This window comes from Marmota monax, unplaced genomic scaffold (assembly GCF_021218885.2).
Source record: "Marmota monax isolate L192 unplaced genomic scaffold, Marmota_monax_Labrador192_F-V1.1 WCK01_AAM20220418_F8-fsc00076, whole genome shotgun sequence".
NCBI classification, from domain to species: Eukaryota; Metazoa; Chordata; class Mammalia; order Rodentia; family Sciuridae; genus Marmota; species Marmota monax.
The window spans coordinates 6,645,471-6,666,599 of record NW_026692843.1 but is presented as its reverse complement, the minus strand read 5'-3'; the positions used below and the strand labels follow the sequence as shown (position 1 = coordinate 6,666,599).

The 21,129-nt window shown below is 43.0% G+C and overlaps 1 protein-coding gene and 1 long non-coding RNA gene across 3 annotated transcripts in view; one reads left to right on the top strand and one right to left on the bottom strand.

The window, feature by feature from the left end:
• The window catches only part of Glrx3 (glutaredoxin 3), a 26,776-nt gene extending 15,092 nt beyond the window's left edge, over positions 1-11,684 (bottom strand). Inside the window, exons 1-2 of the mRNA XM_046448720.2 lie at positions 11,532-11,684; positions 4,989-5,097 (exon numbers count right to left, since the gene is read on the bottom strand). Of these exons, the coding sequence (XP_046304676.1) occupies positions 4,989-5,097; positions 11,532-11,632 (210 nt within the window). The 5' untranslated portion in view covers positions 11,633-11,684. The remainder of the gene's footprint in view (positions 1-4,988; positions 5,098-11,531) is intronic.
• Positions 11,563-21,129, top strand: LOC124095546 (uncharacterized). 2 transcript variants are annotated; one of them, XR_009227137.1, is made up of 3 exons: positions 11,563-11,931; positions 18,469-18,903; positions 19,050-21,129. It is a non-coding gene; the product is annotated as an uncharacterized LOC124095546 (long non-coding RNA). The 2 variants fall into 2 exon arrangements; XR_006852518.2 differs by having other exon boundaries at positions 11,568-11,878; positions 19,050-21,128.

The window sequence follows — 21,129 nt, the reverse complement described above, 5'->3', positions numbered from 1 at the left end:
CCCAGAAAACAAATCTAAGGTAACGGTAACAAACAATTCCTACAGAACAAGGAATAGGAATACAGAAAAAGGCACAACATCCTCCAGAATGTCAAAGGCACCTAAAGTCCTAGACCTCTGCAGGGCTGGGGATGGAGGTCAGCAGTAGAGTGCTTGGCAAGCAAGCACAAGGTCCTGGGTTCAATCCCCAGCACTGTTTCTCTTTTTGCTTTTTTAAACCCTTTTCAACATGAAAATTCTTTGAAAATATTGGATCTAATACAACATAACAATTTTAATCACAAATAAATATTTTTAAATGATCTGCAGTCAAAAGAACTCAAAAGATAACTAACAATAGCTACCTTTCATAGACAGCCTACTGTAAAATATGACCCTTTTGTATCCTCCTACTTTGAAAGGTATACAGCACATTATCACCCTAGCTTTAAAGCTGGCAAGGTAAAGAGGAGGTGTGATTAATTTTAGACGTCAATTTGACTGGGTTCACATTATACCTATAGGAAATAAAATTTAACTAATAAAGCATTATCCTGGGTGTGTCTGCAAGGGTATTTTCTGAAGAGACTGGCATTTAAAATCAGTGGACTGAGGAAGGGGTATCTACCCTCACAATGTGTGAGGGCCACATAATAGGCTAAAGCCCCAAATAAAACAAAAATGCAAAGAAAAGGCAAAGTCATGGGACACCCATCTCCAACACTTGGCCATCAGAATCCCAGGTTCTCTGGCCTCTGGCACTTGTCCCAGTGACCCCCACGTTCTTAGGCTTTGGGCCCCAAACTATAGAGTCACACCATCAGCTCCTCAGTTCTTGGGCCTTCAGACCAGAGCAGCTTCTCGGCTTCTTCAATTTGCAGAGGGCAGGTGGTGTAGCTTCTTGGCTTCCATGACTAGGTGAGCAGATTTCCACAGTAAATCCCCTCTCATACAGCTCTCTCTGTATACATAGATCCTACAGGCTGTTTCTCTGGAGAACCCTGACTAATATAGAAGATCACGGAGTAACCTGTGTCCACGGACACACAGTTAATAAGTGGTAGAACTAAGCACAGTGTGCATGCCTGTCATCCCAGCTACTAGGTAGGCTGCAGCAGGAGGATCACAAGTTCCAGGCCAGCCTTGGAAACTTAGCAAGACCCTGTCTAAAATACAAATAAAAAAGAGCTGGGGGTGTAGCTCAGTGGTAGAGCATCCCTGAGATCTCTACCCACTAGTACAAGCAAACAAACAAAATAAGTGGCAGAGCTGAGAAACCATAAAATCTATGCTTCTTTCCACTATATCACAGTTAACTTTTCTTCTACTACAATCAAAAAGATAACACTTTAAGAACTGGATTTATATGTGCCTTTGAGACCAAACAAACATGAACACTTTCAGAATGAAATCTGAATCTCCCTGGTGGAAACCACTTGCTTCTACTCCAAGAATCTCAAGCCCTGGATTCTTCTCACCAACCATTCTGTGTATGCATGAGAAGGAATGAAGTCAGGGAAGCATGAGGTTAATCCAGAGGTGGGGAATTCTCTCTATTTCACTTCAATTTAGCAGGGTCACCAAAGACTGGCATAACAGTTACAGTTCACAGCCACAATTTACTCTAGGCCAGACACAGTTCCAAATGTTTCATGTACTGACTCAATAGCCTCTCAATAACAGGTACTATCATTAGAACCATTTCACATCGTGATTGTACAGACATTTAGAAACTAGACATTGTGAACTGTATCTTTAAGTTAGTTGCCTATTTTCAAAATATTTTAAAATAAAACTATAAAGATTCCCCTTTTTTAAGGAGAAAAAAATACATATTTCAGTATGTTAACTCCTCAATGCCCTTAACTTTTTACCTTAAATTATAATGTACATCAGACATAAGTACAGCAGTTATTATACAAACAAACTTAATATTAAATGAAACACAACAGCATAAAAAACTAACCAATCAGCCAGCTGCTAAGTCTGATCTGGGGAAATTTTGTAGTACAGTGCATTACATGATAAAAGAGAACCACAGGGGAAAAATCCATTTTCAGATCCATTTGATTTGTTTCTCAGATATACCCAGCAGCACTCAACTTGTTCATCACCATGTACTACTTCCTCCTTCTCACCTCCTCTGCCAGATACCATATTCTGAAAGATTCTATTGATAAATGTATATGCACATTATAGGTAAAGTACTAACAAAATCTTTTATTGGAAAAGAAAAGACATCTGACATGTTTTCAATTCTATTCTGAATAAACATAAGGTTTCTATACAACAGAAACAACTCATCTCTGTCCTCTAAGACCTTGGAGGTCTGAGAGCCTGGGTAGGGCCCACACCTTAGGATTCCAACCAGATAACAGTAGCCATTCAGGCAGCTGGAGGACCACCCATCCTAGACAGCTGTGGCACCCAGGGGGCATTAGTGCACTTCCTAGTCTTCATCAGGACAATAAGAGGCTCAGAGACAGTGAGTGTGAAAGCCTTGCCTTTCAACATTCACACCAAAACTGCACAACTAACTTTTCTAAGGTGATATTTTTATTCTCTCCTACAAAATAAGAAATTGTTGGCAGTCAGAGGACCTTACAATCTGCCATCTGAATGATTTATTTAAAGTGACTATAGAATTACTGCTCACAGTGGTATCAGACTTGGTAGTGAGGTTTTAAGTTGTTCCAAGTGCTTAAGTGTCTCAGTGAGCCAAGGACTGGAAGCCCTTGGAGCTACTTGGGTTGTCAGGGCACCTAAGTCTGACAGCACCTTATTTAAATGACTCTGTAAAAAGATCACTTATTTAAGTGACTGTAAATCTCACTGACAAAAATGAACTAATCCCTACATTTTACAAGTCAAGTCAAAAATGCCAAACTACTGTATTATCTTAAAAAAAAAAAAAAAAAAATGAACAAATCACATTAGAAGACACAGACAGGGAAGCTGGGCAGCATGCCCTGGAGTCCCACCTACCTAGGAGGCTTTGGCAGGAGGATCACATGAGCCTAGGAATTAGAGACCAGCTTGGACAACATGCTGAGACTCTGTCTCAAAAGAGACACAGATAAAGGCAGCAGAACATTAGTCCTATAATCTAGAAATATTTAGAAGCCCCTATTAACAAAAGAAAGCTGTTTCAAAATGAACTGCATGACTCTTACTGGAAAAGGCCAATGATTTCTCAAATATTTCACTTCTTATTTGTTCACTGTAGTTCAGCAACTGCCTTTTAACTACCTACTTTACAAACTCCATGCAAGTTACATTTGCCCTCGATGTCTAGTGAAATACCACAGAATGAGTTTCTGCAAAGTGGTGGCTCTTAAAAGAATGAGCAACCTGGCACTGCTGTCACCCCACAGGGGCAGTCACGCTCAGGTGCCCCAATAACCCAGCAACACCCAGGGCTTCCAATCTTGGCTCATTGAGACACTTAAGCACTTGAACAACTTAAAATCTCACTACCAACTCTGATACCAATGTGAGCAGTAATTCTATAGTCATTTTAAATAAATCATTCAGATGGCAGCTGAGAACAATGTGTTACCTAAACCAGTAACACTATACACATAAAGCAGACTTCAAACAATTACCATCATCTTGATTAATCTTACGATTGGATGTTTAATCATTCATTTCACTGGTAATCATTATCTTTTATCACTGACCAAACATGCAGCTTTAATGTCCCCTTCTATTATTTATATTGGACATTTTAGTGTTACATCCTAAGGTTACATTACACATTTCGTTGGAATTTTAAATAAGTCCTTAAATTTTAAAAAGTTGACTATTATATTCATATTTGTTCCATATGCATAAAGAAACACTGGAAGGGTTCATGCAAAATTAATGTAAGCAGTTACATATGGGAAGGGACAACAGAGCTGATAGGCAAGACACGAGTGAGAAGCATACACTGTTTGGATTTTTGAGCCATCAGAGTACAATACCTATTTAAAGCCAACATCTTACAGAAACTGTCTGAAAATATTATCACCAACTATATAGAATTCTGTGTTTTCCATTCACATAAAAAGAGGCATTCAAACCAACAATAAAAAATTAAAAAAAAAAAAAAGAGGCATTCAAATAGTTCATTTCATTTTTAAGCTTACATGTGGGTATACTTGTTTATGTGAAGTCTGAACTCAGAAATTCTGGTTTTAAAAAACAAGGCTTTGGTTTTTCTGCTTGCTTTGAATCTTAAGGATTCAGACTTCTGAACACATATGCCTGCCTTCCCAATAATTCATTATTCTCAACTCATATTTTAGCCTTGATGCCTAAATCAGTACCAACTCCTCAATGACAACATTAAATGTGTTAAATCAAGTGAGCTAACCCACAGTCAAAACTATCATTTTCCTAGTACTTGTCTGCTCAAAAGCAAAACCACACAAAACCAGAATAAAAACCAAAGGAGGGACTGAGAGCAGAGCTCAGAGGCACAGTATGTGGTAGCCCAGGTTCAACGCCCAGCATCAAAAGGTGAGGAAAGGGAGGTAAGGAAGAGACTGCCTGGCTTCCCTTTCCTCTGCGTCCTGGACAGGTTAGATTTTCAGCTTCCACAAGTCTGCGTTTACCCAGTCCAGGACAGCAATTTCATCCTTTCCCCAGGCTACAGCAACCTGTACAGACCCTTCAGGAAGCCTTTTCCACATCCCACCCAGCCTTTCCATGAATTAAGTCTGGTTAATACCTTAACTATCCTAAAGCCACAATTATCCAGAGAATTATCTCACCTGCCCTTTCTCTCAAATAACTCTGCCTTTGCCCAACCTGATACTTCCCATCCAGGTATACCAGGGAAAGTGTGGTGATTTCTATACTAACTTGAGAAATGCAAAATGACTTTAAGAGTTTTAATTATAATCTACTGCAAATATCCCAATGCTACTTATAAATATTTGGAATTCCACAACACTCCTTTGTATTAGTTAATAAAATCTAGTCAAATCCACAACATAAAACACATAACACTGAAAATACAATACCTTCACAAATGAAACTTCACGGTGTTCTTTAGCTAACTCTGCCATTACATCGTTCATCTGTGCACACTGTGGAGCCCATGGCGCCCAGAAATGGATCACAAGGAGGGACCTGTGAGTTAATGAAACAAACTTCTTAAAAATTATATTAACTTTGGAAATAAGTAAATACTGATGTAGAGCAATACTACTACAAAAATAAAACCTTTAAAAGAACTGCCTAAATTGTTTAATATTGTAGGATTTTGGTATATTATAAGCAGACTGAATTCAAGAACATTATGCACAGCCTGAGACCCTTTTGGATGAATTTTCAAGTCAATATTTCTTAAATTAACAATTAGCCCATGTAGCTAGGCATGGGGTACATGCCTGTAATCCCAGCAATTTGGGAGGCTAAGGCATGAGGCAAGAAGATCAAGTTCAAGGCCAGCCTCCATAACTTAGCAAGACTGATCAAAATTTAAAAAATAACTTTTAAATTTTTGTTTAGTTGTTGATGGACCTTTAATTCATTTATTTATTTATATGAGATGCTGAGAATTGAACCCAGTGCCTCACACGTGGTAGGCAAGCGCTCTACCACTGTCACAACCCAGCCCCAAAATAAAAAATTTTTAAAAAAGGGCTGAGGATGTAGCTCAGTGGTTATGCACTCCTGGGTTCAATCCCCAGTCGCCCCCACCCAAAAAAAAAAAAAAAAACCTAGCCTGCATAAAGTGGTTCTGAATGTCCATCCATCTCAATTAATAGGTTTATAAATCAACTCTATTTTCAGACTCCTAAGGAATTTCTGTATTAGGGGCACCATGTTTGTGAATATCATTATTAACATATTTACTTTTTTTATACATAGTATTGTGTGGAAAAGGGGGTATGATTGTGACCATAGGAATAACAATAAAATGTTGAAAGCAAAAAAACAAAAATGTCTCTTACAAAAACAGCCTCTTATAATTTTAATATTATACCACAAATGATTTTCTAAGTAGTTTAGTATGAACAGATAGAATAGCAGATTAATAAATTACTGGCTATGTTCTTAAGAGCCTAAATGCATATCTACCTTAATCATTTTTTTTATTTTTTATTTTTTTTAGGTGTAGATGGACACAAAACAATGCCTTTATTTTTATGTGGTGCTAAGGATCGAACCGAGGTCCCACCCGTGCTAGGCAAGAGCTCTACCGCTGAGCCACAATCCCAGCCCCTTAATCATTTTCATACAAAATAATTGTGGCAAAAATAGCTATCTTTATTTCTATCCTCATATCCAACCTAAATTAATTTAGTTTTATAGGATGCTACATTCAAACACTATCCTCCTCAAAAAAAAAAAAAAATTGAGGGAAAAAAGTTACATAGAGGAAAGAACCAAGGACAACCAATGTTTGAGAGGAAAAAAAAACTTTTAGTTTTTGTTTTTTTTTTAGTTGACGGACCTTTAATTCATTTATTTATTTATGAGGTGCTGAGAATTGAAGCCAGCACTATAAAAGCCAATGAGATAACAGGTGAGAAAAGAGCAGGCCCATGTGAGGAAAGTGGAAGCACAGGGAGGATGAGGAGGCTGTCAGAGGCAGGGTTTAGCGACGGTCCAGGAATAGGCGAAGTCCAAGGCTAACTCCAGCTCTGGCTAGAGACTGAGGGCTGGAAGTGGCAATGGCCTCGAACTCTAGGACAAAGCTGTCAGCCTGGGAGGAGAGAAGTCTAGTGGGCTTTCAGTGAAGATATCTGCATTTGACCTACAGATCTGGGTGGGAAAAAAAAGCCACACCATGTTGCAGAGGAGACAGACTGGACCCACGGTCAGACCTCAGGGCTGACCAACACCAAGTCAGGCCAAGTGGAGGACAAGGAAAGGAGGCCTAGAAGTAGGAGGACGTTAAAGGGTCTCAGAGAGGTGTGAGAAGGAAGAGTGGGTTGAAGTTACAGTTCACCAGTATGGCATCTGCCTAACATACACAAGTCTCTGGAATCAATGCCCAGCACTACAAAACACAAAAAGGAGTAACAACCATTAAATGCATCAAGAAAGGGCAACTAACATTACCAAGAGGAATGTGAATGGGCTAACAGAAGCACATCAGTCAGCAGCAGAGGCAGACTGAAGGTAAGAAAGCAGAAGCTGCTAGAAATCTACTTCAAGAGATTTGTACCATGCACAAGAAAAGGACAGATCTAAGGAATCAGCTTTTAAAAAAAATTCTTGATACAAGGAAATCTTCATATGCGTATTTTGTGCAGGGACAATTCAAATGGAGAGGGAGAGGCTGAGGACCAGAGAGACAGCTGAGAATGCATGGTCTGCAAGGAGGCAGGAAAAGGGCCTCCAGAGTAGAGAGAGGGGCAGTGTCCTCTGTATCAGAGCCAAGGAATAAACAATGAGTAAAGCCATAGCTGGGTGCCTATAATCCCAGCAGCTCGGGAGGCTGAGTCAGGAGGATTGTTGAGTTCAAAGCCAGCCTCAGCAAAAGCAAGAGGTAAAGCAACTCAGTGAGACCCTGTCTCTAAATAAAATACAAAATACAGTTGGGGATGTAACTCAGAGGTAGAGTGCCCCTGAGTTCAATCCCAGGTACACCCCCCCCTCAAAAAAAGGATGGGTAAAGTCATGTATAAGGAGCAGGGGATCAGGCTACTTAAAGTTCTTTTCTCTCAGGTACAAAGCAAGGCCATCTGCTGAAGGGAAGAAACTGAAGGACAGCAATCACAGGTAGGACTGATAAAGAGGGGAGAACTGCTGGCTGCACAACAAAAGTCTAGGAGGGGCTCCAAAGGAAAGCCCGCCTATGGCAGCAAAGGACATATTGTGGGGCCCCCACCCAGCAGATCATGATCTGCATTCAACAGATGGTGGCAGCAGCACGGGAGGGTGAGCAGGTGTTCAGTATGGGCTTTGAAACATTTAAGAAGCAACAGTGATACTTAACAGTTTTAAAATGATGCGAGTATTGACAATCATAAAGGTCAGCTCCAGGACTAAAGAGGTGAAAATTAAAAAGGATAGGAAAGGAGAAAATCTCAGCTATGTTGATTTAGTATTACAATTCTCATGTTGACACAATACATCAAGACAGTCTTTTAAGGCTTTTATCTTGAGAACATGACTGAAGTTGAGGGTACTAAAATATCCCTGATCTGTGTTATTCTTCAGTGTGATAGGCTAGAAACAAATACCATATAACTGATTCTTGTTTAGATGGGGTGTTAGAAATTGAGAATCAGGCAGATTCATCTGCTCTAAAAATGACCCTAACCATGATGACCCTAGCTGGGTGTAATCCCAGCAGCTTGAGAGGCTGAGATAGGAGGATTGCGAGTTCAAAGCCAGCCTCGGCAACGGTGAGACGCTTGTCTCTAAATAAAATACAAAATAGGACTGAGGATATGCCTCAGTGGTTCAGTGCCCATGAGTTCAATCCCTGGTACTCCCCAGCAAAAAATTAAAAAAATAAAAATAAAAATGACCCTAAAGTAAATTGCTTCAAAAAATTATATCCCAAAAAATCCTAGGTGGGGATTTGAAATTGTCATCAGTACTTACATAATTCAAATGGAAATAAAAGAAGCCAAATAAAAGAATTGAAGCAAGGTCATCTTGAGATAAACCCTGACTCAAGCTTTTGCAGAACTAAGGTGTCCTTGCTGGACAGTAGAAGAATCGAAACATGTGAAGTTCCTCAATTAAAAATGTACTGACAAGGGGGCTGGGGATGTGGCTCAAGCGGTAGCGCGCTCGCCTGGCATGCGTGCGGCCCGGGTTCGATCCTCAGCACCACATACAAAGAAAGATGTTGTGTCCGCCGAGAACTAAAAAATAAATATTAAAAAAAATTTCTCTCTCTCTCTCCCTCCGTCTCTCACTCTATCTTTAAAAAAAAAAAAAAAATGTACTGACAAGGAGGGATGGAAGGAAGGAACAGAGGGCAGAAACTGTGACTCTTTTACAGAAAATTCAAGAGCACTAATCTACAGTGACAGAAGAGATCTATTTTTGAAGAAGGGGCTAGAGGAACCCCTGGGGTTCTATTTTCCTATTTTGAACGGTGGTTACTGATATGCATACAACTGTCAAAATTCATCACATCTGACAATGAAGATCTGTGCATTGATATCTCAATTTTTTAAAGCTGGTACATCAATTTTCACCAAATTGACAAAAGGATTTCTAAAATCAAAATATTTAATGATAAAAGATGGTGAGAGAAGCACTTCCATATCTTGCTGGTAAAAACTGAGATCTTCCAGAAATTCCACACATATATGCTGATACCTATTCCAAGGAAACAATTTAAAAGACAAAAATTTATGAATATGAATTTCCCATTACTTTACATAGCTAGTAACTGGAAAAATCTAATGTTCAACAATGTAGTTTTTTAATGGTCATAACAAAATATTATAAAGCCACTAAAAATCAAATTTTCAAGGAATTTTTAATGCCATGGGGAAAAATATCACAATCTGATTACATTTTTTAAAAATTAGAATAGGTAACTAGGCTTTGTAATATTATAAGCCCACACGAGTTTAAAAAAAAAAAAAAAGAAGAGTAGGCAAATAAGCCTGAATTCAAGTTTCAGCTACATCACCACCAACATGGCTTTGAAGAGTAGTTTAACTTCCCTGCACTCCCACATCTGTGAATAGCATTACCTAACACCCTGAGATGTTAAGAACAAAAACATAAAAGTGTCTTAGTTATACTAAAAGCATAATTTTAATGTTAGTAGTTAGCCATGATACTCACATATCATGCTTTACTTTCAGTATCAATTAAGTATATTATATCATATATTATACATCCAATATTATAATGACATATACCTGAAACAAACAAAATAATGTCCTCTTTTGGATTATATATAACAGTATTATCTTCATCTTCATGGATTGATTGTTCAATATGCCTAATGCATTGTTTAAAGAAAACACTTAGAGAAAGATCAGGATGAAATCCTCACTTGCGAGATTTCAGACCACATAATCAATCTTGGTTCTTCATCAATACAACAGTTGTTTTTCTGTTTTTACAGGTTCTGCTACTTCAGTTTTTCATCTGCAGTTAACACTACCATTTACTATCACATGCTAGACTCAAGTATTTTTAAAATGGGTAAAACCTCTTAATTACTCTGCAAATGTGTAAACATCCCCATTGTATAACCAGCTGAGGTTCCAGTAACTTACATACACATCTAGTAAGTGGCTTAAGCCAAGACAAAAATCTCAATTCCTATCAAATTTTAAAACTGAAAAGCAATGACTTGAAAAGTTCATTTAAAGTGTTACACGGAATACTACTTAATGTTCTTAAATGTTTCTATTTTCACAAAGAGCAGCAAAGGTTCCCTCCTTCCCCAGATGTCACACTTCATTTTCCAAGTGCCCATTTAGCCTGGTGACCTTGAAGAATTTAGACTACTGGGTCATCTCCAGGGCAGACCACAAGCAAGAATACATCCAAAAAGTATATGAACTTGAACTTTCCCCATTAAGGATTGTGAAACACACAAAAAATAGTCTTCTCAATGTAACGGTAAATTCAAAACATTTAAGGACAGGTCCACACAAGTCCTTAAATGTTATTTAAGGATTAAATTTCATTAGGCCACCTCTGGTGTCCTTCACTGTTGTGCTGCCTGAACATGTGTTGGTTAGTTGGATGAATCAGAACCCAGCTTCCATCAATGAGTAATGTCATCTATCCCCTTTAAAAAAAAAAATCGCAGGTAAAACTAAAATAAACGCCTAAAGAACTGTTTGTTTCATTCGTTTTTGGTGCTGGGGGTGGAACCCAGAGCCACCACTAAGCCACACCCCCGGCCCCCAAAGACCAGTTTTAACTCACACTTGAACTTCCTCACAGCGGTGCAGCGCAGGGCGCTTCCCGCTGCCAGTCCCACAGCAGTTTACACTCGCCGTCTCCTTGCACCCGAGGCAGGCACTGAGCCCGAGGCTCGGTTACTACACTTGCCGGGGTTACCCGCTGGTGGGCGGCCGAGTTGAGGGTCCCAAGAGAGGGACACCGGAGCGAAGCGCCAGCAGCACAGCATAGCGTGGCCCCCACGACCCGGGTCGGGCAGCACAGCGGTCCAGCCACCCCAGCTGCCCGCCCTCGCGCCCACGCACCCCAGGGTCTCCTTCCGCAGTCCGCTCAAGGGCGAGAAGCACGTGCGCAGCCCGGGCGCCCCCAGCCGGGCCGGAAGCCGAAACGACAACGGGCTGGGCGGAGCGCGACCCGGGCGGCCCGGTGCGCCCTTCTCCGGCGGCGGGGAGGCTCCGCGGGGGTCTCTGCCCGCCCCGCGCTGCCGAGTCACGGTCCAGCCCGGCCGCCCGGGCCAGACGGCGGGGGATCCCGGGTCCGGGCCGCCGTGAGGCCGGGCGGCCGCCTGCTCGCTGTCCCGGGAGGGGCGGGCTTCGGGAGCCGGGCGACGCCGGCGCGGCCCGAGGCCCAGGCCCGCCAGACGCCAAGGGGCCGCCCGCCCCGCGGCCCGACCTCCCTCCCACCACCCGCCATCCGCCACCCACCGCCCAGCTTACTTGGCTTTGAGGCGCAGCAGCTCCTCAAAGTGCCCGGCCGAGCGGACCTCCACCACCGCCGCCGCCGCCGCCTCGGCAGCTCCAGCCGCCCCCGCCGCCATGCTGCAGCCGCCAGTCAGGAGCAGTCGAGCGCTGGCGGCTCGATGGGGTGGGGCGGGGCCAGAGCGCCTGCGCGCGGGGAAGCCCCGCCTCTCCCATCGAGGCCCCGCCCCACCGGAGACCCGGAAACCTGGCGCGGGGCGGGGTTGTGCCGCCAGCTTCTGAACTTTCCTCGCACTTCCTGTAACCTTAGAGACCAAGCCCGGGGCTGTGATAGCGAGAAGTGTCTGAAGTGAGTGCGAGTGAAGGTGGGTTACAGCACTGGCAAGCCGGAATCGATCAGCAAGGGAATTGCATCAAGGTGGGGATGAAACGGGAAGTCTGGGAACAGAGTAGCGGTCTTGGAACCTCAGCACTGACAAGGTGCTTACAGCTGGGTCCTGCAGCACCCGACCCCACGCCCTCTGTGTCGGGCTGGGGGCGACCCCCATCCTCCGCGTGCCATTCCCTCGACGGAGGCCTGCCGGACCCATCCCCATTGCTACCTTGGTGCCTCAAAACCAGGGTGGCGCCGCTTCTTCTGAGCACCAGGATGCACATTTCCATGACCCCTGCCTCCCTGTCACTCAGACCTTCTGGCCTCCCGCATAGGTGGCCCTCCAAGTGCAGTCCTCTGCGCCGGTCTTAGGTGATTCCTACAGATTCTTGGCCTGGATAAATTTCCCCATGCTCCTAGTTTTTTCAGTCTCCAAGGAAACCTCAACAGCTAGCCCAGAGTCCAGTATCCATCTGCTTTGGGAAGTACACTGTCACTTGTAGAATGTCCCCAAACCACATCAGGCCTTCCCTTCAAAGCCCCTCTCCTTTATGGTTCCATTTTCACTCAACACCTAATACCCTGGCGCCTGCCCAAACATTCAGGACTCTTGGCTGGTCCTCTGGCTCTGACTGCGCACTATGTCAAGCACTAACATGGGCATTCATGTCCTAAACTGTGCTTGTCTCCTCCTGAGGCCATGTTCTTAGGTAAGATGGGAGCTGAATCTCCATCCCAAGCGCCTGCATTGGAGCCAGCCAAAGATCCATGCTCCCAACTCACCAGATTTCAAAGACTGCACAAAAAACCGAATGTGATATATCACTAATAATGATTGCATGTATTGTATTGATTGCATGTTTAAATAATGTCACTTTGAATATATATTGGGTTTTGTGAACTATATTAAATTTATCTTTCTTTATCTCTGGTTATTAGGACATTTTAAGTTACAGACGACTCTCACTGTGGCTCACTTTATATTTTCTATTGGCAGCAATGTTCTAGTGATTAAAAGTAGCCTTAGGAGCCCTGTTTACATGTGTGCCTCACCTTGAGAAATAGATGTTACTAAAAACATCAGTTATATTATTCAAAATGCAACAAGAGAGCCAATGAGGATCTGTTTTGTTTCTTGGCAAGAGTGTATAGAAATAAATACACAGGAGTACAAATAAAACTAGGGAAATCTGGAAAAGGCAGATTGTATGCTAATATCAATATCCTGATTGTGATACTGTATTACAATTTTGTAAATGTTAGCATGGGGAAAGTATACACAAAATCTCTTTGTATTATTTTTCAACAACTGCATATGAATCTATAATTATTTTAAAATAAAAACTTTAGTTGATAGAAAACAAAAAAAAAATGTAACTAAAAGCTTAGATACTACCGTGAGGAAAAATGCAATAGGAGGAGGGAAATCACATTGTAAAAACAGGATCCTACTCTGAGGAGCTGGGGTTGTGGCTCAGTGGCACAGCACTTGCCTCACACATGTGAGGCACTGGATTTGATTCTCAGTACCACATAAAAATAAATAAAATAAAGACATGTCCGTATATAACTAAAAACACTTAAAAAAAACAGGATCTTACTCTGGTTACCATTTTTAAGCATTGACTTGTATGTAAATAAAATATAATTATATAACTGAATGTGGCATAGAAAAGGTCTCTAGAAGAATGCCCCCCAAGCATTAGGAGAGATTGCCACAGAAATTGTCCACTTCTTTGTGTCATTTACACGTGTTCAAAGAACATGGATTGCTTTGAAATTTAGTGAAATTTTAATGAAGGAAGGAAGTATGTTATAATGAGTATTTTCTTAAAAAGGAATAATCATCTCTTTGACATGACTATTTTATAAATCCTGATTTTTCCTTTAAATGGAATTTGCTAAAAGTAGCATACACCAGCTGTGAAGAAGGCTCCCTACTTTTTTTTTTTCAATTTGTGTGTAACTTTATTCAAATTTTAAATTGCACTTTAAAAGCACCAGTTTTGTCTAGCTGGGCATGTGCTGCCTTGCTCAGGTCTTGGCCTAGAGGAGGTGAAACGAGACGCTCTCTCCAGAATTATAACCAGGACATCCAGGTAGAGCTCCAAGGAGAAACAGCAGGCTGCTACATGAAGAATGGAGGCTTTCTGTGCAGTCTGAAGGAGTTCACAGTAATGCAAGAAACCATAGACCAATGCCTTTTTCCTCAACGTGTTGGTCAGCTTTGCATCACTGTGACCAAAAGACCTGATGAGGACAATGTAGAGAAGGAAAAGTTTACCTTAGCTCAGTGTTTCAGAGGTTCAGTCCATGTAGACTGTAGGGCTGAGGTGTGGGAAGGGAGTGATAGAGGAAAGCTGCTCAGGACATGGCACCAAGAGGGGGAGAGTGAGGATCCCTACTGGAAGAAAAATGAAGACTCCTGGATGATGCCCCAACCCTGCCCTTCTTGCAGTTACCACTGTTGCTATCAAGTGGCTTGGGGGCTGCAGACTACCTCTTGGCTTTAGAATGCACTGACTCTTTGCTGCTGGACTCCACACAGAGCCAAGCTGCATCGGGGGCGCTGGCACACCCAAGGTGTGGGTGTGTGCAGATAATAGGCAGTGCTTGCTGGCCTTTCAGAGCACTTGCCCAGTGTCCATGTTCTCCACTCAGGGTCCCTCAAGCTGATGTGAAGACCATCACTGCCTAACCCCCAGCTTATACCTAAGGAACTCACCCAGACACCCCACAGGGAGGGCAGGCCCAGGACTCACCCAGGCACTGTCAGAAGCACTTCTTGCCCACCGCCACTCTAGAGAGTCTGGTCATCTCCCTTGGAGTACGCTAGGGCCAGAGGAAATGCTGGCCATTTCCATGCTCAGTGATTTTGAGCTGTTTCAGAACACGGTGGTTTTGGCTTTCCTTTATGCCCTGTTACACCCAAAAGCTCAAAAACAGAGCAAAAGAGTGGGCTAATTTGGGTCCATGTCCCTGTGTGTTCGTCCTGGACAATGACATTCTGCTGACCCCATGTATAAGCATTATTCAGTGGTATCTGTCCACTCCATGGGGGAGGGGGGCCCTCTTGGGACAGCCCTGCCTGGTGAGGAATGGCTCTCCCTGCACAGCACCCTCCTCAGGGCCACATTCAGGAGAAGTAAGCTGCCCACAGGTACCATGTGGCCCTTCAGGAGCTGGAGCATAAGAACCAGAACCTGAGGCTCTGGGCCTAAGGGCTGAAGTCCTGGCCTAGGAGGGCCCAAGCTCCAGTGGGGAAGGCCAGAAAGGGATGTCCTGGACTTTGGGGCAGCAAAGAGGCACCACCTAGTGTCCGTGAATTGTCTGCTTTGAAGGTGTACGTGCAGCGTGATTATTTTGAAGGATAACAACAACTAATATTTACTGCTCCTGAACAGACAAGGTAATATTAAACCATGAATTTCTGATGCGTCATTAGTTCCTGTGGCTGTGTGTTACTCAGTGGGTACAGGGCCTGGTACTGCAGAGGCACAAACAACCTGTCATGGAGGAATACGTATCTTAAATGAGGCTTGGGACCCAACTCCCACCTGGTGGGGGTCTCTAAGCCCCACTGAGAGACACTGAGAAACACAAAGGGGTGCTGGAGGAAAGACCAAGAAGCAGGACATTAAAACATGTTGTCATTCAAGCCAAATGGCCAACAGTTCCCTTCTTTTAAGACTCTTAAATTCCAATTACTCCACCCCTGAAGACCAGTGGAGAATAACCCCAACTAGAGGGAATTAATTTCCTTAGGAATTTCACTAGTACAAGATTAATGGAGCCCCCCTGCAGAGAATGAGCAAAGCTGTAAGTACCGCAGATTTGCACCTGAAGGATACATATTTTAATTTCAGTTCTCAAGCTGCGATAACATCTTCTGAGCTACTATAAAAGCATAAATGAGCCCCAGCACGTCTGCTGAGAACCTGTTCACACAAAGCTCCCTGGGGGAGCCTCAGCCCACCTGGCCCAGCGGGAGACTGATCCCCCATGCTGCCAGCTTGGGCTTGGGTCATATAGGCGCTGAAGATGCAGTGGCCATGGCCTGGGCACAGGACTGGGAAAGGCCAAAGCAAATGTTCCTCCCCAAAGCCCCTGACCTGCCTAGATCAGGCTGACCCAGTCTAGAGCGGAATCCCTGGATGGGATTCTCCTAAGTTGGCCATTATCCCAGGTCACAGCCCTACTACCTACCTGGCATGACCGACACCAGTCCCCTGCCCCAGACAACTAGCCTGGACCCACAATGGGGGAACCCAGACATGGATGGCTCCCTCACCTTCCCCTTGTCACCAGAGTCCTACAGGGAATTTTACCCCTCAGCTTCTCTGGCCCCAAGGAATGGCTCTCCAGGCACAGCACCCTCCACAGGTGGGACTTGGGAACTATGTCTCACTAAACCATGACTGGACACTGGGTCAAATCAAGCAATCAGCCCCTTCCTTACGTTGGCCCAAGGGCCACCTGGCAATAGGGTCCCTTCTCCTGTCATTCTGATAACCAAGGACCAACCTAACGTGTGGAGGTGGGGTGAGCCGCCATGCCTTCTCTCTTAACCCTTACGGTGGGGACAAGTCAGCCAATTTCCTGTACTCTCTTCCTTACCAGAAACTGTTTTTATTGGGAGAACCTGATGTGTATGCTTGCTATAAAGGTTGTTTATTCTGTCATAGCTAGATTTTTATTGGTTGTATTTTTGCTGCACTTGCTTGAAAAATAATTATTTTCAAAGAAAAGAAGAATTACATATCCAGTAAACTAAATAAGACTCACTGTTTATTAGGGACCTCTGACAGCTCCTCAAACGTGAAAAAAGATTTCCAAGCAGTGAATGGACAATTTATGTGCAAGTTTATTTGTAAAACAGATTTCAAGACATACTTCATCTTGACTCTGCCAATAAAAATACATTCCATTTCTTTTCAGAAGTATGTGCTATCTGATGGTTTCACAGTAATCTGGTTTCCCCCTAAGAAGATCAGACCGGCTGCATCAGCATGTGCCCACTAACCTAATCTAGTTCCAGCTTTGGTTTCAACATTGTGGGACTGCTATACAAGAAAAAAACAAACAACAACAACAACAAAAAAAAAAAAAACTGTGATCATGTCCCATAGAGTCCCATAAGGCACTCTCTAGAAGGAATACATTTGTGAGAAATGTTGTTCATAAATCTTAACCCAGTCACTGCAGTCTCCAAAAATTCTTCAGTAAAAATAATTTTAAACATGTTTTGGTTTACAATTTATATAGGGGAAAAAAATCTATCTTGGTAGTTGACCACCCATTTTCTCTTCCCTATGTAAATTCTCATCACCTCTCCCCCATCAAGGACCAGCCCAGGAGCTGGTCACTGTTGTAGGTTGTAGAGCAGCTTCCAGGCTGCAGGTGGCATCCGCTGCCTCTCCGGGTTGGAGAAGGAGCTGCCTTTGTTGAGCGGTTTCTTTATTCACCCCAGAGAGACCACTGTTGAGAATTAACACACTGACTTTGGTCTGCTGTCTCTTTGGAGGCTCTGCTGAGCCACCCAGAGCACCTGCTTTTTCCCCTAACCCCCAAACTTTTAACACTTTCCCCACCCCTTTTTGTTCCAACCAGCTGTGTATTTGAGATCCTGTAAATGTCACTAGTCTGGACCATGCCTGCAAAAGCATGCTAGCATGGGGTAGACAGGATGGGGATGGAAGGAAGAACTCAGCACAGGGCTGTGCATTGACCATTCCCACATGCATCCGGACTTCCCCAGGGCCGCTGCCGCATGATCACCCAGACACACATTCCACTACAGTTCACAGCACCAAGCATGCAGAGCCTCCACATGTGTTTATATGCAGCTGTGTCCTCTTTTGAGTCAAAATGTTTTACAAATAAAGTGCTGTGTGTGTGCGTGCGTGTGTTTGTTCTCCAACTCCATTGATAGTCAATTTTCTCCTCTTGTTTTTAATTATTATTTCCTATCTAAGAAGGTAAGGACAGGAAAGTAAGGACACAGATGAACTTGCTTTAGGTCACAAATAAGACCACTTGTAAAATCAGAAATAATCCCTTAGGGATCTAAGAAGTTTAGCCAGATACACTCAGGCTGCATGGCTCCAACACTCCTTGGCCCTTCCAGACACAGGGTTCCACCCACGTTTCTTCCCCTGGGTACACAGGCCCCTCTTTCCCACTCACCCAGGTCCTCTTCTATACAGGGCTTTGGTATGAAGATGCCCCCTCCCAGAGTACCTCTGGAGTGTCCAGCAGACACCAGGCACATTTGCCCCTCCTCCCTGCGGAAGGGATTCTGGGTAGAGATCAGGAAAACACACCCCTTAGAGACAGCTCCTCTCTGACCAGAGGGTAGGGTAAGTAGCTGGTGCTGACACGTGGCAGAGGCCAGCACAGCCTGGAAACCTAATCCACTGAAATGTAGTGAAATCAATGACCACCACAGTCCTACCTGCCCAACTTCTTCCAACGTTTGCCCCATTATCTGAAATATAAGAGGTTTTCCTCTGGGGGCAGGAAAAGGATCACCGATTATTATATTATTACTTGTCATCTGAATTTATTTCTCATCTCTTCCAGAGTTGTCCAGCTGGGGCTGTGTGAGTGTTGTCCCACCGTGAACGGACACGTGGAGCCCCGCAGGCGGGAGCCACAGGACTGGGTGCTCTCAGCACCCTCCCCATCCAGCCCTGGAGTCCCCTGGCAGTGTGAGCAGCTGATCTAACCAAAGCTGGGGCAGATCAGAGAGGTGGGAAACAAGGAAACGCCCCTGGAAGATGTGAACACCTTTGGACTTGCTTCATACTGGAGGGACTCCTCAACAGAAGGGGCTTCAAACACATCCCTACTTGGGATTTAAATGGCAGGGAATGCATTTTCTGTGAAACCATGGCTGGCTCTGTTTCTTCTTCTAAGGCAAAACAAAAAAGAAAGGAAAAGCAAGCCACTGAATGTCACGGGCCACACAGGCCCCACGATCCCAGAATCTGTCTAAACATATAAACCATTTATACGGTTGGTATTAATATTCTCCTGACGAAGTCACTAATTTGGTGAAATCGGGCTTATTTTCATCAAAAGAAATATTCACATATTTTGGTGGCAACATTACCTTTGGACTTTCCAGCTACAATATTGTTTTTTTTGTTTTTGTTTTTCAGTTCACACCAGCTGCAATGACTGAGAAATGAATAAGAGGAGACAATAATGGGGAGTCAGTCATCTTCCTGGGATGAGGCAGATGGGTTGGACCCCAAAACAGGTGTCCCTTTTCTCCATGGAGCTAAAAGACAGAGCCGTGCTCAGCCCTCTCTGGCTGAATCTGCAGAGACAGGACAGTGACAACTCTGCCAGCCAGAGCCCATCAGAAGTCTGGCTGTGAGCAGGTGGCAATCCTGGGGGCTGCTGGTAGGAGGCAAAGGGCTGCCTGCAGCCTCGGGGGTCTTCAGTGGCCTGCTAACCAACCGAGCCCTCTGGGTGGGAGCCCCATTTTCTTAACCACTATTTTATTCCTATTGTCACAAACTCTTCAGCCTTCTCTGAGACTGCTGGACACCAAAGCGAGGTTGTCATGAATGTGGTGGAGATCTTTATTTTCTAGTTCCCATACACACTATATCATCACATCATAGTGACACTAGAGGAGACCAGACTCCCTCTTGGGGGGAGATTCACAGATGTATTCCTGGCCACAGAGTTCTCTCTCCTCTTGAATCAGGTTATTATATCATTCCTTACCCAGAGCTGAGTTCTTATTGGCCATAACTGTATTTACCCTACAGAAACATGTCCTTTTATGACAGGTATAAATATTAAATAACAATGCTCTGGAATGAATACTTGGTCACTCAGAGAGCTGGATGAATTCCAAATGAATCCCAAGTCCTAATCTTTCCTTAAGTAAAATGTTCCATTTTAAAAGATGGCCATAAACATCTTCAGCACTATTTAGCAATCCCTTTGGAAGGGGCTGATCTCTTACTTACTGGAGGATGTGGTATGTGAGTTTGCCTGTCTTTGCTTTTGTTTTATAATTTCAAATAGTCAGGAAATATTGCATTCACTGGCAATCAATTTATTTTGATTGATAAAAAGGGGTTAATAAAAACTCCCTTAGAAATAAAAAGAAGGTGAATAGTAATATATCTTTCATGGTGCCTTCTTTCAGCTGTGCATAAAGAGAACAAGCTTTTTACTTCTCCCCAATAAGTCTTCTCCTCTTATTTTCTATACCTAGTGAGTCATTTATAATCCTTATTATTTCCAACCCACACACTAATGCAGCATCAGTCATATTTCCACATGCTGTGTTTTTTCCTCCTTACTATGTTCTGAAAGCTGAAAGGGAAAAACACCCTCTAATTTATATGAAAATGCATACCAAAAATGGATTACCAAACATAACCAATGTGACTTCAGACACTTGAAAATAAAGAAATTTAGGATGAAATATAAAACATCATGCTGAAGTTTCAATCTATTGTTAAAACAAAGTCTAACAGAAAGTACACTGCTGTGTGGCATTTAGCAAACATTACCAGGCTATTAGAAGCAGAAATAGATTAAAATGAGATACAATTAATGAGTTTCATTCAAATGTGAAGCTATTGATTTTAGAAGGCATATTTGAGAGTATTAATGTTTTTATTTATCTACAGAACCTATGAAAAAATGCAAAATGAGAGATTGTAAAATCCTTGCCTACTATATGTAGCAAGTGTTTACAGTTACTTTACGGGTTGGATGTAGACACATACATTATATGGTATCATATAAATCTCTAATTTGCATGAGTCACAAAGTCTTTCAATATTAAATTCCTGTTTTGGGTCATCTTTACAGAGTACACTTAAAAATTTTATTCCACAAAGGTATTTACGGAAGTCGAAAAACAGTGGGTTGTTATTTTATTATTATTTTTTTCCTCAATAAAGCATGCTAGATTATTATAAGGCTTGCATGTAGAACAATCTGTACTGAGTCTTGCCATTAAAAAAAAAAAATACAGCCTAAGCTAAAATGACATTGGAACAAACCCTTGACCTTCACTAACACAAGCATGTGGCTGACCTAAGGAGAACATCCTTCTGATCTAATCCTCTTGGGATAGAAAAACCAGACTGTCCATAGTGAGAGAACAGTGCTAAAGCCCTCACAGAAGGTGAGAGACAAGGGGCAGCAAAGCTTAGGACCCCTGGAGACAAGCCAACCAGCCATTCTTTGGCAATACTGACTTGCAAA